At 34.0% G+C, this 16,665-nt stretch overlaps 1 protein-coding gene and 1 pseudogene across 2 annotated transcripts; one reads left to right on the forward strand and one right to left on the reverse strand.

The window, feature by feature from the left end:
- The first annotated feature begins 3,619 nt into the window (after positions 1 to 3,619).
- LOC146931719 (protein LIGHT-DEPENDENT SHORT HYPOCOTYLS 10 pseudogene) lies at positions 3,620 to 13,924 on the forward strand (annotated as a pseudogene). Its single transcript, XR_015006802.1, has 2 exons — positions 3,620 to 4,299; positions 13,607 to 13,924. The product of XR_015006802.1 is annotated as a protein LIGHT-DEPENDENT SHORT HYPOCOTYLS 10 pseudogene (transcript).
- LOC146931720 (uncharacterized) lies at positions 8,524 to 9,243 on the reverse strand. The gene has a single exon (XM_085707684.1). It carries the CDS (start codon positions 9,241 to 9,243, stop codon positions 8,524 to 8,526), a length of 720 nt encoding a protein of 239 aa, XP_085563810.1.
- Positions 13,925 to 16,665: the final 2,741 nt, after the last annotated feature.

A 16,665-nucleotide genomic window follows, 5' to 3' on the forward strand; every position in this document is an offset into this window, starting at 1 on the left:
ATAGATTGCAAAACAGACTTAATAAGAACCTCCCTACCAGCCTGCGAGAGACATCTGCTACTCCAAGAGTTTATTTTATTCCAGATACAATCTAAGAAATACTTATATACTTCAAAAAATAATTATATCGACACAAATATTTAGACACACTATTATTATTTTAAAATATCCATTATTTGATTTTTTTTCTCTTTCTACATTTTTTTAAATATGTCTGTGTGTCTAATTAGTGAGATTAAATAGTTGGAACTATACAAGACTTCCTCAATGATGTAGTACACCTGATATATGAATACTTAAACAAAGCTAGTCCTATTACTTATAGAAAAACAAAAACATAAAAAGAAAAGTAAAGCTAGCCCTATTAGCTATTGGACTTATCTGGTTTAGGACAATAATGAAAATGGAATCGATTAATAAAAAGGCCATAACGTTCGTGTTTTGACAAATGAGGGCAAACTTACATGATTGTATCCTAATGCGGAAAATTTATAGTTAATGCTAATGTGTGACTCCCCTGCATACTATAATTGTTGTTTGAAAATTCGAATATGGTATCTCTAGGACAGTTCCACATTGCCCTAAAATAGAAGAACTAAGCCTTAGATATGGTGACTTATTGAATGTCATAGATAACTAGGACATTAACCTAGCTAGACTAATCGAGAAATTTTATTATTTTATATCATTAATTAATTTTAGAGCAAATAGTCACTTTAGTCCTTGACTCACCTCGCTGTCACAAAGGTCCCTGACTTAGGATTAAATACAAAGAAGTTCATAACTCAGCACTTTCGTTAAGTGATCTGTTAAGTGATGATGTGGCACAGGTTAATACAGACTAAAGTGATCAGCATTTTCATACGGACTAAAGTGAAAGTAGAAAATGATCACTTTGGTCCCTAAACTAAAAATCAATATCCTCAAATTAAATCTCAAATTCCGAAATCCCTAAATCTCAAATCCTAAATGTCATCTAATTCACTCTTTTGTTCAAAATCAATCTTTTATTAAACACCAATTTACTATTAGGTCCCTGACTATGCATACTTACTATCAGTTAGGTCCCTGACAGTAAACATATACTCTCACTAAGGTGCCTGACAAGTTGTTAGTTTAACAGAATACATGTAGAATTAGTTTACTTATTTTAATGCACATTCCTTAAGTTTTATTTCTCCATATTTTTGAGAAATATTTATTAAATATATGCATGCCTTCTTAGTTGGAATACATTTCTCACTGATTATTTAATTATTTAGTTATATATAGTTCTGCTTTTTTCTTTGAATGGATATATATATATATATATAGGTTCTGTTTGTGTTGCAATTTTGGTGATGTAAGTGGAGTATCATATTTAGTGGAGAGATTTCTTGTCTATTGTACAATACAAGTATTGTAATATTTCTGGTCTAATGTTTTTTGGTTTTATTGGTTTTGGCCATGACAGTTTTAGTGTTTTCTATTTCTAACTAAGCATAATAAGGAGTTGTCCTTGTTTGTTGTTAGAGTTTGGTTTAAGTCATAAGGGCTTTTTTTTCTTTGTCTTTTTTCTTTTTGCTGAAGGATATGTCAAGACAATTTTTTAAAGGTTCATTATTATGATCCTTCACCTAGATTGAAGGCATGCTTGTATGATCCTTCATTATCTTTTTATTGTATACTAAAAAAAAGATTAATGAAGTACATTTTATGGTAGTAAATAAACACAATTATTTTTTACTTTACATAACATCTCTGTAAGTAATGTTTTCACCAATATAAGATCTTAACCCTTGATTAAAGAATTGGTAAAAATCATATGTTTGTTTTAGGATAGTCCATCACAAGCTTGAGATTTGTCTTAATGTTCAATACATCTTGACAATTTGGACTCATGCTCTCCCCAACTTAATTACATTTTTAAAGTAACAACTTGCCAGAGACCTTAGTGAGAGTACATGTTTATTGTCAGGAACCTAACTGATAGTAAGTATGTACAGTCAAGGACCTAACAGTAAGTTGGTATTGATTTCTTCAAAAAAACAGTAAGTTGGTATTTATTGGAAGATTGATTTTGAACAAAAGAGAGAATTAGATGACATTTATGGATTTGAGATTCAATTTGAGGATATTGATTTTTGGTTTAGGGATCAAAGTGACCATTTTCTACTTTCTCTTTAGTCCCTGTGACACATCATATGTCATGTCATCGTATAACTTGTGTCACATCATCACTTAACAAAATTATTTAACGTCAGAGATTATAATGATAACGGAAGTGCAAAATCAGGGACTTCTTTGCAAGGTTTTGCAACTCGAGAGTTTACCTCAACTCGTTTTGTCTAGGTAAACTCGTACGAGTTTATATAAAATTTATTATATGCAAGACATATAAGCTAATATAATATTGTAAATAGGTCAATAGTGCAAAATATGACTTAATTACAGGGGCAAATTATACCAAACTATCATAATAAAATGTTATGCTCAACTTAGCATGAAAATACAAAAATTAACGCACAAAATCATAAGTTTCACAAGTCTCCCATCTATAAAACCATCCAAAAAACCAAGTTTCACAAGTTCCAAAAGTTGTTAATAAAACTATCTAAAAAATAAACTAGTTAATTTCTTCAAAAGGTTAACAAACACCACCACCACAACCCTAACCGGCGTCGCAATCACCGGCATCGAAATTTGAATTTCCACTGTCAGAATCTCAACCCTAACTGGTATGTGCTCCTCTGTTCATGGTTTGAGAAGAAAGAAAAAGAAACTTTTCATTTCAGGAACGTGTTATGTAAAGGTAACTATTCAGAAACGTTTCAGTCTTTGGGTTTGTAGAAAAGGAATTGGGTTTTGAAAAAAATGGGCCCAAAAAAAGGGGTATATTTTATTAGATGTAAATTTGTAAAACTCGGTAAACTCGATCGAGTTTACACGAGTTTACCGAGTGTTAACTCGATCAAACTCGTCAAACCTTCCGATTTTACCAGAAACCGAGTTTACCTCAGAGTTAACACGATTTTGGTACCTAAAAACGTAAACTCGGAGTGTTAACACTAGATTTGTGGAACATTTGTATTAATTAATCCAGAATCAGAAACCTTTGTGACAACGAGGTGTAGAGTCGGGAACTAAAGTGACTATTTGCTCTTAATTTTAAGATTTAGTATCACTATAAGATTTTTTTTTGGTGAGTTTATAAGAGTTTAGTTGATGTGACATATAATAAAACTTGATTTGTAATAATAAATAATTTTTATTTATATTTTTCAAAATGAAACTAATTTATATTTTTTTTACCATACAGAAAAATTACAATTTTTTATAAAAAAAATCAATTAAAAAATGATTTTTAAAAGAAACTACACTGAAAACAATTTATCTTTTGGCTATCATTTTTCTAAAATCTATAATAAACCGATAAAAAATTTTAATAATGTAGGTATGCCATAATTTGTATCTATGATCTATTATGAAAATGGAAAAATAATATTAAACTATAAATGAAAAGAGTATACATATGAAAGAAAAGAAGAGGAGAGAATTTTTTTTTAACAGAAATAAAAACTAATATGGCCCATAAAATGTCTACTCAAGATCACCATATATACCCACCTCCATCTCTTCCTTCAATCTCTCCTCCTTCTATTCCTTTCACATTTTTCACCTCCCTTTTTCTTGGCTTTATTATTTATTATTTAAAAGAAAAACCAAACCACGCAATCTCATTATTCATCAACACACACACACACACAAGAAAATGTCTACTAGTGGTAGCAATTTTCATGGCAAGAATCTGGAACAAGAATCATCATCAACAACCACTCCCGTAGCGACACTTAGCCGCTATGAATCACAAAAGAGAAGAGATTGGAACACTTTTGGTCAATACTTGAACAACATGAGACCACCAGTTCCACTTTCACAGTGCAATAGCAACCATGTTTTAGATTTCCTTCGTTACTTGGACCAATTTGGAAAAACTAAGGTTCATTTACAAGGTTGTATGTTTTATGGACAACCAGAACCACCTGCACCTTGTACTTGTCCTCTTAGACAAGCTTGGGGAAGCTTAGATGCTCTTATTGGAAGGTTAAGGGCCGCTTATGAAGAAAATGGTGGGTCCCCTGATACTAATCCTTTTGCTAGTGGTTCCATTCGTGTCTACCTTAGGGAGATTAGAGAGTCTCAAGCTAAGGCTAGAGGTATACCATACAAGAAGAAAAAGAAAAGCACAAGTCAAAGCAAGGGAAGTGAAGAATCCAGCTCCAGCAATATTCAATTTTCTTGAATATTCCTTTGTCTATGGTAATGATTAAATTTGATGCTATCAATTTTACCATTATAGTGACTAAAGTCTTTAATTAGTTTGCTTAGTTATTAATTTTTAATGGCAATTTGCTTGCTTAATTACTTTGGAAGATCACTATCATTATGGTAAGCATCAAGTTCTGCTGCTTATATATCATAACCTATAGAAGTATTTTTTTTTTTTTGCTAATACTGTAGAAGTATGTTTTCAATTAATATTATGTGCTTTGAAATATTAATTGATAAACCATAGATGTTTTAAGAATAGAAGAGGTGATCAACCCAAATACAGACCCACAAACAAAAATAAAAACTACTCCTAATATTTTTTAACGGCAAACAGAATTTTATTGATTAAGTAAAAGATAAGTACAAGTGGTATTAAACTCACACGGTTAGACTTAATACGAGTAGTAATCTACTCGCCTGAAAATCCCCAAAACCTCCAAAACACCTACATAAACAACCGAGAGGATTGGAGTGCAACTTGACTTTTTTTTTTCTTCTCCAAAAATAAATTCCAAGATCTTACTCTCACTAATACATACAAATATACAATGACTCTCTTTTGTCTCTGCAATGAACCACTTACTTCCAGAAAATAACCTTAATATTTTCAACTAAATTTAACAATACAAGAGAGTTTATTTGAAAATATAATGTCATTTCTGGCAGATCTGAGTGCCAAATCAGAAACAAAACCCTAATTAACGTGGGAACAAAAACTTTTTTATGGCATATCGATTGAATAAATTATTATTTTCCCGTTTACTAATTTCTCCTAATTTTGGCCTTTTATAAACTAAGCAGATTTTGTCCCATGAATGTTTAAGTGAGGTGTCAGACATTCCCTTGTTACTAAAGCATCAAATATATTAAAGGTCCGAAAAAACATGCGCCTAATTAACGTTTATGTTCCAAATAAAACACCCAATATAAAATTTGTTTTTTTGAAGGACCGAATATAAAATTTGTTATAAGTACTACTAATTAATGCAAGCCTTTTGTAATGCACACTTTCTTATATTTTTTTAATAACAAATGTTAAATAGATTTGTTTTTTCTCTTTTGGTCGGGTTGGTACCAAATATTTTCAACTCCTTATTCCTTGAATCAAACCGGTTGAATTGAACTAACTAACTCTTTTTTTTTTTTGAGGGAAACGTGCTTATAGCATTTCATTGATAATAATAGTCTCAATACAAATGGGTATCTCATAATAGATGGCGGAACTAGCAGAACACGTGGCCTCTCGTGCAAGAGTATGAGCCACCGCGTTGGCTTGTCGCCTAACAAACTCCACCCTAGAGTTAGAAAATAAATCACGAAACAAAGAACGACAGGAAGAAATAATACAACCAAATTCGGATAAGTCGTTCTTGCTAGAACGGAAAGCATCAACTGTTACCTTGGAGTCTGTTTCAAAGTCTACGTTATCCAGACGCATATCACTCAACCATTGCAAAGCTGAATACAACCCCAAAGCTTCTCCCACATCCACCGAAACAGTACAAGGATATGTAATAGTCTTAGCCAACACAAAGCTACCTTCCGAGTCTCGAATACAAATGCTAATACCTGTGCGGTTATGCTGAGAAGAAAAAGCCGCGTCGATATTACATTTATATCTACCTGACAAAGGGGGCTGCCATATAGTTCGATTGTGTGAGGAAGAGGCCCCCGTGTTCACATCTAGTGCGTGTTGTGGCAGCGAAGTAGCTACAAGGGAAGCTGGCGCATTCGCTAATTGCCAATCTGTAAGCATATTCCGGACACGCTCAACTACTTCGGCACAAGTTTCTGTCACATCGTCCCACACACGAAGATTACGATGTTTCCAGAGACTCCAAATTACGGTTGACAGTCGTTGTGTTAACTCAGCAGACAGGTTCTGTAAGAGATAAAAAATAGCATCTGTACCTGATGCGGTATGAATGAGGGCCTGCTGCACCGAGCCCCAAAGACCCGTTCTGTTCCACACCTGTATAGCAAAAGGACAATCGAAAAACACATGCAAAAGATCCTCATTAGTGGAGTCATAACTAGAACAGTTAGTGGGACAAACAACACCTTTATCTAACAGACGGACACGGGTCGGTAAACATCCCCGACACATTCGCCAAAGTAAATTCTTAACCTTCGGTGGTACTTTAAGATTCCAAATACCAGACCAGTACCCCGGACGCCATAAATAGGAAGTATCAATTAAATCCGTGACACACAACCTGTAAGCACTACGTACAGAGTAACGTCCGTGTCTTTCCGCTTTCCAGATAACTCGATCTTCATCAACCTGGGAGATAAGTGGCGTGTGAAGTATTTTATTCGCAATATCCATACTAAAAACCTGTCGAACCACCTGTTCATTCCAACTTTTTTCATGTGAATGCATTAGACTATTAATAGTGAAATTATGAACAAATTGAGCACCTGGAATATTGCTACTAATAAACTCCCCATTAGACAACCATGGTTCATTCAGAATGGAAATGGACGCGCCTGAACCTATACTCCAGCGTGCTCCCCCACGCACTACAAACCTAGCACGCATAATACTTCGCCAGACATAGCTCGGGTTATGTCCAACAGTAGCCGTGAGATAGGAACCGGACGGAAAGTATCTAGCTTTAAAAATTCGAGCAACAAGAGAATTCGGTTCTGTAATAAATTTCCATCCCTGTTTCCCTAACATAGCTAAATTAAAAGCAGAGAGGTCCTTGAAACCCATACCTCCATGCAATTTTGGAGCAGACAACTTCTCCCAGTTCATCCAATGAATCCTTCGTTGTGTCGAATTGCCATGTCCCCACCAAAAGGAGTTCATCATCTTTTCAATGGAGTCAATCAACGTACTAGGTAGTTGAAAAATGCTCATCACATAAGTAGGAATAGATTGCAAAACTAATTTTATCATTACCTCGCGACCCGCTTTTGATAGACATTTACCACTCCAGGAGTTAATTTTCTGCCAAACGCGGTCTTTGATATACGCAAAGGTGGCCTTGCGATCTCGACCTATCATAGAAGGTAGGCCTAGATATTTACATGTACCTAAAACAACTTGAACACCAAGAATATTAGTAATAGTGGTTTTAAGGTCGTCAGGGACATTGCGACTACAATAGATCTCTGATTTTGGCAAACTGATCGCTTGACCCGAAGCTAACTCATAAGTGGATAAAATATTTTTCATAACATGTGCGTGTTCCTCCGTGGCTTTAAAGAATAAAAAGCAGTCATCAGCAAACAAAAGATGGGAAACAGAAGGTGCTTGGCGACAAACCTTTGTTCCCGTAAGAACACCTCGGTTCTCGGCATCTCTGATAAGTGACGATAAACCTTCTCTACACACATACGCAGACCACGCCCTGGAATTATAGGGCCAACCTGCTCACCATTAACAAGCACAGAATAATCGACTGTCTCTACACACATACGCATCCACCGAATCCAACGTTGATGGAAATCCATTTTATTTAAAACTGCCATTAAATAAGACCAGTCCATACGATCATAGGCTTTGCTAATGTCAAGCTTGAGAGCAACATACCTATCTGCCCCACGTGTCTTCGACTTCATAAAGTGAAGTACCTCAATTGCTACCATAGCATTATCTAGGATGGAACGGCCGGGAACAAACGCGGACTGATTGTCAGAGATACATTGGGGCAGCACCGTCTTCAACCTGTTCGCTAGCACTTTAGATATAATTTTATAAAGCACATTACATAGTGCAATTGGCCGCCAATCTTTCATGCTAACCTGCACATAACCTTTTGGAATGAGAGCAATGTTAGTAATATTTAAATCCGGTGGAAACTGTCCTGTGTCCAGCCAACCATAGCATTCTTTGAAGATGTCATCACTGCATAAATTCCAAAAATGTTGGTAAAACCCCGGACTATAACCATCAGGTCCGGAGCACTTGTCCGGATGCATAGAAAAAATAGCTTCTCGAAACTCACCCTTAGTGAAAGGTGCCGTGAGACTATCATTATCATGAACAGAGATGGATTGATTAATAACGTTTATAACAGGAGAAAATTCGCTATCCTTTTGTTGGAAAATATTCACAAAATAGTTTCGCGCTATTTCCTGCAAACCGTAATCACTATTGACCTTATTACCTACATCATCATCAAGGGAAAGTATACGGTTTACCTTCTTTCGAGCTGTTGCCGAGGCATGAAAGAACTTGGTATTTCTGTCGCCATCCTTATACTAGAAAGATTTAGCTCGTTGACGCCAATAGGCGTCATCTTGGGACAGCAAGCGTTGCATTCGTTTCCTAAGTTCAAACATGCGAGTCTGGTTCTCACCCGAAGCTTGCAACCGTGTGTCTTGCATTTGTTTGCGGCAATCCTCGATGTCTGTTCTCAATTTGTGACAATGATTCTTTTTCCATGTCGAAATATCTTCCGCACATAAAGACAATTTAGGCATGAGTGTGCTTGTCGAATGTTCCTGCCAAGAGTTAGTAACTAGCTCCTTAAAACCCGGTTCTAGCTGCCACGCATTTTCATAGCGAAAATGGCGTTTGTGAACATAGGACCGAGTTATAGGTGCAACATTTACAAGTATTGGATAATGATCGGAAACAGGTGCCACAAGAGTCTCAACAATAGCATTCGGAAACATGTTAAACCATAAATTATTAGCAAGTGCACGATCTAACCTTTCTTCCACCGCACACGGGGTGCCAAGACTTTTAAACCAAGTGTACGGATACCCTTCAACCGGGACGTCGGATAAACCTGAATCAATAACAGCGCGACGAAAACCATTGATAAGCAAAGGAGGCCTCATAGTGCGCCCTCTTTTCTCACCTGCATCCAAAATATCGTTAGTCACCGAAAATACACCAAGGGCCAGAAAATTCCATTGCAAGTTGTCGGAGAAAATTCCAAGCGGTTGTTCTACGACCTCCGCTAGGATAACCATAGTAGCTGGTAAGTCTCCAAGTACCAAGAGTAGTATTTACAATTTCAACAGTGATATGATTATTAGAAAAGTTAACAAGTTGACAATGCAAAGAATTCTTCCAAAACAAAGCTAGACCCCCGGCTCTCCCGGTGCGATCTACATGAAAACAAGCATCGTAACCAAGCAAAAAACGAAGTTCTTCAATTTTATTTCGGTGAGCTAGAGTCTCACTTAGGAATAGAAGATCCGGATTGAAGTGCCGGACTAGGTACTTAAGGTCGGGAATTGTACTCGGGCTACCTACACCCCGACAATTCCACGCCACTAGGCTCATTTATCTAGGCAGGCCTGAACATCAGGGCCTGCCATTACATTTTGTTCATCACCTAAAGGATCAGCAATTACATTCATAGGAATATCCCCCCCATGACTAACATTTGAACCTATTACAAAGTTTCCCACATCTCCTTTAGCAGCAAATGTCTCTCCATTCTGAAGGGTCATCATGCGTTTCCTTTTCTTCAAATTCGAGCCAATTTCCTCCTGTATCTCACCACTTGAATCGCTGGAGAATGGGACAGCAGGTAAACCGAGTACCATTGTGCGATCGGGCAGCAAGCCAGAAGCCGAAGCACCTGTAGAAGAAGAAGGCAGCAGCTGCATTTTGCAAGCAGAAATTGCACCATTACCTTTCTTAGCTAGCATTGAGTTTTGGGCAGCAAGCACGTCATGTTTCATAGCTGTGAGTTGGGACTGGAAAGCAAGCATACGGTCATTGAAATTTGTATAATTTCCCACGCCTTCAGAGACTTTGTCACGGCCAGCAGGTGCAGCACCTTGCGAATGATTTTGATGCGGTATAAAGGCAGGAATAGGATCCTGTAACCAACGGTTTGTAGCAGCAGTTCCAATTCATTGTGTTACAGGTTTCAAGTCAACTCCCCAATTACGGACACCATCATCAGCTTCTAATTCGAACAGCTCCGGACACACCTTGTCGGTATGTCCTATCAATCCACACCTGTAACAGAAAACACCCAATTTCTCATACTTAAAATCAATAGTAACAAAAGAGCCATTACTAGCACGGACACGCCATTCTTTTTTCAGTGGTACGGTGACATCGATGGCAACTTTGATGCGCATATATGAACTATGAATTGTGTTTCGCTCATCATAGGCTTTGAGGGTACCTAAGAAGCTTCCTATTCCCTGACCTACTTTCGGTTGGATGAAGCCAAAGGGCAGGCCATGAATTTGAACCCAAAAATCGATATGGTTCAATGGAACAAAGGTGGGTACGACACCAGGTGAGATGCGATCCATGACAATATGAAAATTGTCATAAAGCCACAGACCTTCCTCAAGAACACGAGCAGCACCGACTCTGTGGTGAAACTGAAACAAGTAACGGTCAGACACAGACTTAGTGATTGTGACTCGTTTGCCTGGCTTCCAAGCACGAGACATGCGCTCGCTGAAATAGGCAAATTGAATCTCACGATCGCAAGGACACCACCGATCAAACAGTGTTCGAGGACAGCAGCGGTTTCGGGTTCAGACTCTAGGTTTAGGGTTAAACCCTCCTCGGACAAGGTCAAGCCATCAAGGTTGAGAGTATTAGGATCCATGGATCCGACTGACACACAGAAAAACGGGATGAAACAGACAGAAAACGTACAGACTAGAACCGAGAATAGCAACTCAGAAAACAGGGAGGAAAGAAAACACAAGGCTAGGGTTTGAAGCGTGAAAGACTACTACAATTTGACGGTATAAAAATGCCTGGATGGAAGCATCTAGATCCTGGATCAGATGCAGATCAACTTCTCACAAGATGAATCCGACCCAAGGTGCGACGGCAGCCCAAACAAGGGAGGCGTTGGAAACCCTAGACGAGGAAACCCTAGGAGACCATTTCCAAAACCTATGTACTTTAAACATTTGTTTTTCAACTAACTAACTCTTTGTAATGCACAATTTTATTATCCTTTGTCTTAGATATAATCAAATATACTAGTAAGTAAAAATAACAAGTTTCACATCAATTAAAAAACCGTAGTTATATTGTACCCAAAAAATAGTTATAGTCTCATATAATGTTCTAAAAGTAATAAAAAATAATTATATTTTTCAAAATACACTTCATATAGGAACTTGTCTCATGAGAATAAGAGAGTTATTTTAGAGAACGTACACAAATTTACTTAAAAGCATAGACCATAAGTCAGGACAAAAAAATATTTAAGGGAATCAATACTTACTGAATTTTTTTAAAGGGACTAACAATTAAATTTGAGATATTTATATGGATAAAAAAAATTATTTAACACCAACATATAAAATATTTTTATTACTTATATTTAAGATTGAGGTGTGAATACAAAGCCATGATTATGGAATCTTTCATGCAAATGTTTGAGAAACCTGGTGGTAATTAAATATTCTCCACCATCCTCCATTCTCCAGTATACCCCACTTATAGCTATCTTTAGTGAACAAGATCCTTGCAAGGGGTGATTTGATATTAGTACTAATTATTTTTCTTTTCTCCACTAGCTATGTTTTGTTTGTTTCACCATGCATGCATGTACCTTGATTAGATCATGTCTTCTGTAGTTCATCAAAAAATTGTACTATATATTTAGTACTAAACTCTTGAGTATTTTGGAAAGAAACCAAAGTATTTTGTTTGGTTAGGCGAATGCTTGAGCTTTGTGCTTCCCGTCATTTCACGTGTTTTGTCGGTTTATAATTCAAAGTGAAATTGACACGTTTTATTTTTTGTATAAAACAAGTAGTACTATATTATTCTGGACTGCTTGAAGGTACAAAATTCTTTGGTTTCACTTTAGCAATTATATATTGTACTCGTTTGTCAAAAATCTGCTGCACATTTTGATTTTCAAGCATATAAGTATAGATGTGTGTGTATCTTGATTATTGAGCTTTGTAAAACTTCTGCCGCATAATGCTTCCTCTAACATAGCATCAATGCAGAAATCATGTGTGGCATCTACTCGGTGGTAGCTGGTTGGTACTTGGTACCAAATTAGGGTTTTTTAGTTTTTTTCTTAAAGAAAAATTAGGGTTTTTTAGTTGTACTCTTAATAGTTTTTTTTGGTAGTGTATAGAATTTTTTTTTTGGTAGTGGTACTCTTAATAGTTTGTCTTCTAATCAAAGTATAAGTAATGAAACTACTTTTTTTTAAGGATTCAGAAATTTTGACTCGTGGAGAATTTTTTTATATAATAAACTCTTATACAAAATTTTAAGCATGTATAAAAGATAAAATAACATCATCATTATCATTGAGAAAAATACTTAAACTTATAAACAATATACTATTATATATTAAAAATATTAAATATTCATTAACATTTATAAATTTAAACTTCCTTTAAAAAAAATCTATAAATTTAAACTATTTTTTATGTGTCTTTATATTTAAAAAGTATTTTAGAATATTGTTCTTTGTACCTCTTCCAAAGTTAATTCTCTCTCAGTTTTTTCTCTTAGAATCTAAAACAGTCTTCATCATGATCAAGAACTTCATGAGCTCTATGCTTTGCAAACTAGTTTTGTAAGGATGAATTATTTACTCAAATTAAATGATTAATAGTTACTTAAATTCCTTGAATATCTTCTTCAAAACTTTTGAATACCTCGCCGCATAATTTTTTGGGTTAAATATGTTTTTGATCCCTATAAAATTGGGAACTTTTAAGTTTAGTCCTTACTTAATTTTAATAGTTTTTTTGGTCCCTACAAAAAAAAATTACTTATATGTTTAGTCCCTGCTAAAACAAAGTTTGTTTAATTATCCTTAAACTTTTAAATTTTTGAACGATTTTTTTGTGACATGTTTAGAACACTATGAAAAGTTCATTTACTAAAATTTAGAATTTTTTAACATGGAACGAATTAAATATGAATTTTTTAAAACGACAAAAGTTAAAGATAAAAGTGACAAAATCTGGATGTAGAAATCAAATTTTACGATAATTTTTTGCGGACGAAATTTTAGTAATGTTCTTAACACATCTGCAAAAAATTGTTAAAAACTTAAGAGTTTAAGCATAAATTAAACAAATTTGAATTGAGTAGGCACTACGGCTGAGTGCAGATTTTTTTTGTAGGGACTAAAAGAACTATTAAGTAAGGATTAAATTTAAAAGGTCCCAATATTATAGGGATCAAAACATATTTAACCCTACTTTCTTCTCTAGTTTTTTTTTTTTTAGGAAATTCTCTAGCTAGTTGTAGTGGTTCTCTTTTCTTTTTTTACTCATAGTTCTCATTGTTAATGGATTGACGTATCCTTTATTTAGTGTTGTGAAGATTTCTCCTCTTACTATAGCATCCCTAATCTCCTTGCAGGAATTTTATAAAAAAAGAAACTTGTTGCAGGAGAATATGGCATATATAAACTAAAATGGAGGAGTTCTTCATGAGGTCTTGTTTCTATTTAAGGTAATACTGAATGGATTATGTTTGTTAATCATTACTGGGAAACTTGTAAGCTCTTAATTAGTCGGATCAAAGATCATTATAAAAGTATCGGTTATTCCTCGGTGTGTCTTGTTTATTTTTTTTTTCAAATAGTATAATGGTTAGAATTTTGTATGTTAATGTGAATAAACGAGGAATCTTGATTCGAATTTTAATCCCTACATATTGCAATGCCCCATTTATTAATTGGATTAGTGGTGAATCCTCCGTGTGTCTTATATTCAAACATCTTTTGAATTGAATTTACTTTATAGTTCTCCTTCCGATGATTTGCTGCATCTCCTCAAGACTAATGCGGTTGAAACCTTCTTTTCGTTTTGTTTTGATTAGTCTTGTAAAAAAAAAAAAATAAATCTTTTGAGTTTCCTGATCTGCCATTCAAGAAAAAGGAAAAAGGAAAAGAATTTCCTTGTTGACTACATACATACCGTCAAATTTTGTATTTAGGTTTGACTGATTATTTTACTCCATCCATAACAAAATATAAGGAAAAAAAAAGGTATATAGTTAGATTTTTTTTTATTTAGCAATAGTTAGATTTTTATTATAAAAAAAAAACTGGATACTTTTCTAATATTTTTAGGACAAAAACATGCGTTTCCTCTGCCATTCAAGAAAAAGGAAAAAGGAAAAGAATTTCCTTGTTGACTACATACATACCGTCAAATTTTGTATTTAGGTTTGACTGATTATTTTACTCCATCCATAACAAAATATAAGGAAGAAAAAAAAGGTATATAGTTAGATTTTTTTTTTTATTTAGCAATAGTTAGATTTTTATTATAAAAAAAAAACTGGATACTTTTCTAATATTTTTAGGACAAAAATTCACTTTAATCCCTAAGAAGAATTGCGAGATCTAAATTAGTCATTAGAAAAAATAAAACAATTTTAGTTCCTACGAAAAAAGAAAAAGGAACAACTTGGTCACCGCCTAAGCCACAAGAAAAAGGGACAAGTTTTTGGAACACCTATTGTAACAATTTTTTATTATGTGGTGGATTTTTTTAGAACCGTCAGGTATCCCAGCTCTTTCACTTTTTTTTTTTTTTTTCGATGGTGTCTGGGATTTGAACCTCAGACATTGCATATTTTATGCATTGTTCTTACCAACTGAGTTAAGCTTACGGGACAGCTCTTTCACTTATGTTGAGTTCAATTGGTTTTATCATTCCTCCTATTTAAAAAAAAAAAAAATTGTCAAGTATTGTTGATTTTCAATAGAATAATATTTGTCATTGAATGACTTTGCTTGAATGATAAAGAAGAAGAAAAAGATGAAAATAGATATTGAAGAAAAAACTATTTAGGTATTTTTCATATTATAGAGACCGACTTTTCTCTTTTTATTTATTGTCAAAGATTAAATCGCCCATTTTTAATTATTGTTAAAGATATAATTACCTATTTTCTAATAATAATTTAGGTAGGGACTAATTTCTCCCAAATTATTTTTTCTTAAAAATTAAAAGTTGTTTTTATTTTTCTTAGGAACAAAATTGGATCTTGCGGTTTTCATTTTGATAGACTAATATATGCTAACCGTTAGTCTATATCATTTCTTCTCAAACCCTTTTAAGGTATCCTAGTTCAACCATCATAGCTACACCTTGAAGATCTTTTGCTTATCCAAGTTACAGAATGGTGACCTGAGTTGAAAAAAAGGCTAAAACATGGTTTTAGTCCCTGCAAATATGTCCCGTTTTGGTTTTAGTTCCTGCAATTTTTTTATTTTTTTTGTAGTTTTTAGTCCCTACAAAATATTTTGTAGTTTTTGATCCTTGAAAATAGTTCAGGGACTATTTTCAAAAACAAAATATTTTGCAGGGACCTTTTAAAAATCAAAATATTTTGCAAAGACCATTTTTCAACAAAATGGGTTCAGTTATCATGTGTCACGTGTGCAAATCATCACAAAAGTGGTGTCAGAGACCAAAACCAAAACGAGACATATTTGCAGGGACCAAAAATAAAAAAATAAAAAAAAAACAGGAACTAAAACCAAAACGAGACATATTTGCAATGACCAAAACCTCATTTTAGCCTTGAAAAAATAACTACTAATTACAATTGTTAGATTCATGGGGCTCAGAAGAAGATAATTACTATTTTTTTTAGGTAATTTATACTTTCCTCTTAAACATGAATTACAATCACTTCGAAATATGCGCTCAGATCCTCTAGAAAATAAAAATATAATGGACTTAAATAGTATATACAGTAGAAACTCTTTAAATTAATACTCGGTAAATTAATAAACTCTCTAAAATAATAAATTTGTCCGGTCCCGACTTGGGCCAATGTAAAAAATTGAAAAACTCGATAAAATAATAAGATAATAATTTTTCGGGAGATCCCTTTATAATTTTCGATCCCAAGAAAATCATAAATTAATAATTCATAGAAACTGAAAAAAAATATATTAAGAATACATTGAACACATTTGTTCCTCTTGTTTACATTTATTGTACTTCAAAAGTCATTATTGATTTCCAATGCATATGAACACAGTAGTTACTAATTTACGTTGAGTCCCAAGGTTCGCTGCAACGTAATTCTAAGAGGCATAGACTAATTTGCCTTTTTGTTTGGTTTGTACATTATAATTACTTAAAAACTCTTTAAATTAATAATTATTAATTTATCGATAAATTAATAAGTCTCTAAATTAATAAATTTCTCCGGTCCTGACATTATTAATTTATAGAGTTTTAACTGTACTACTCCCTCTGTTTTAAAATGAGTGTCGTTTTAGCCAAAAAAATTGTTTCAAAATGAATGTCACTTTTCAGTCTCCAATGCAATAATAATTTTTTCTTTTCAATTGTACCCTTTAATTAATATTATGTTACACTACTTCCAAAGTATTATTTTTTCTTTAATGAAAAACAAACCAATAGTTGATTAGGATAATTAGATAAAATTGC

This window comes from Medicago sativa, chromosome 4 (assembly GCF_051527215.1).
Source record: "Medicago sativa cultivar Bolivia chromosome 4, Bolivia_mono, whole genome shotgun sequence".
In the NCBI taxonomy this organism is placed as follows: Eukaryota; Viridiplantae; Streptophyta; class Magnoliopsida; order Fabales; family Fabaceae; genus Medicago; species Medicago sativa.

Coding starts and splice junctions, on each gene's coding strand:
- LOC146931720 (XM_085707684.1), bottom strand. CDS start 9,243: ATGGTTATCCTAGCGGAGGTCGTAGAACAACCGCTTGGAATTTTCTCC.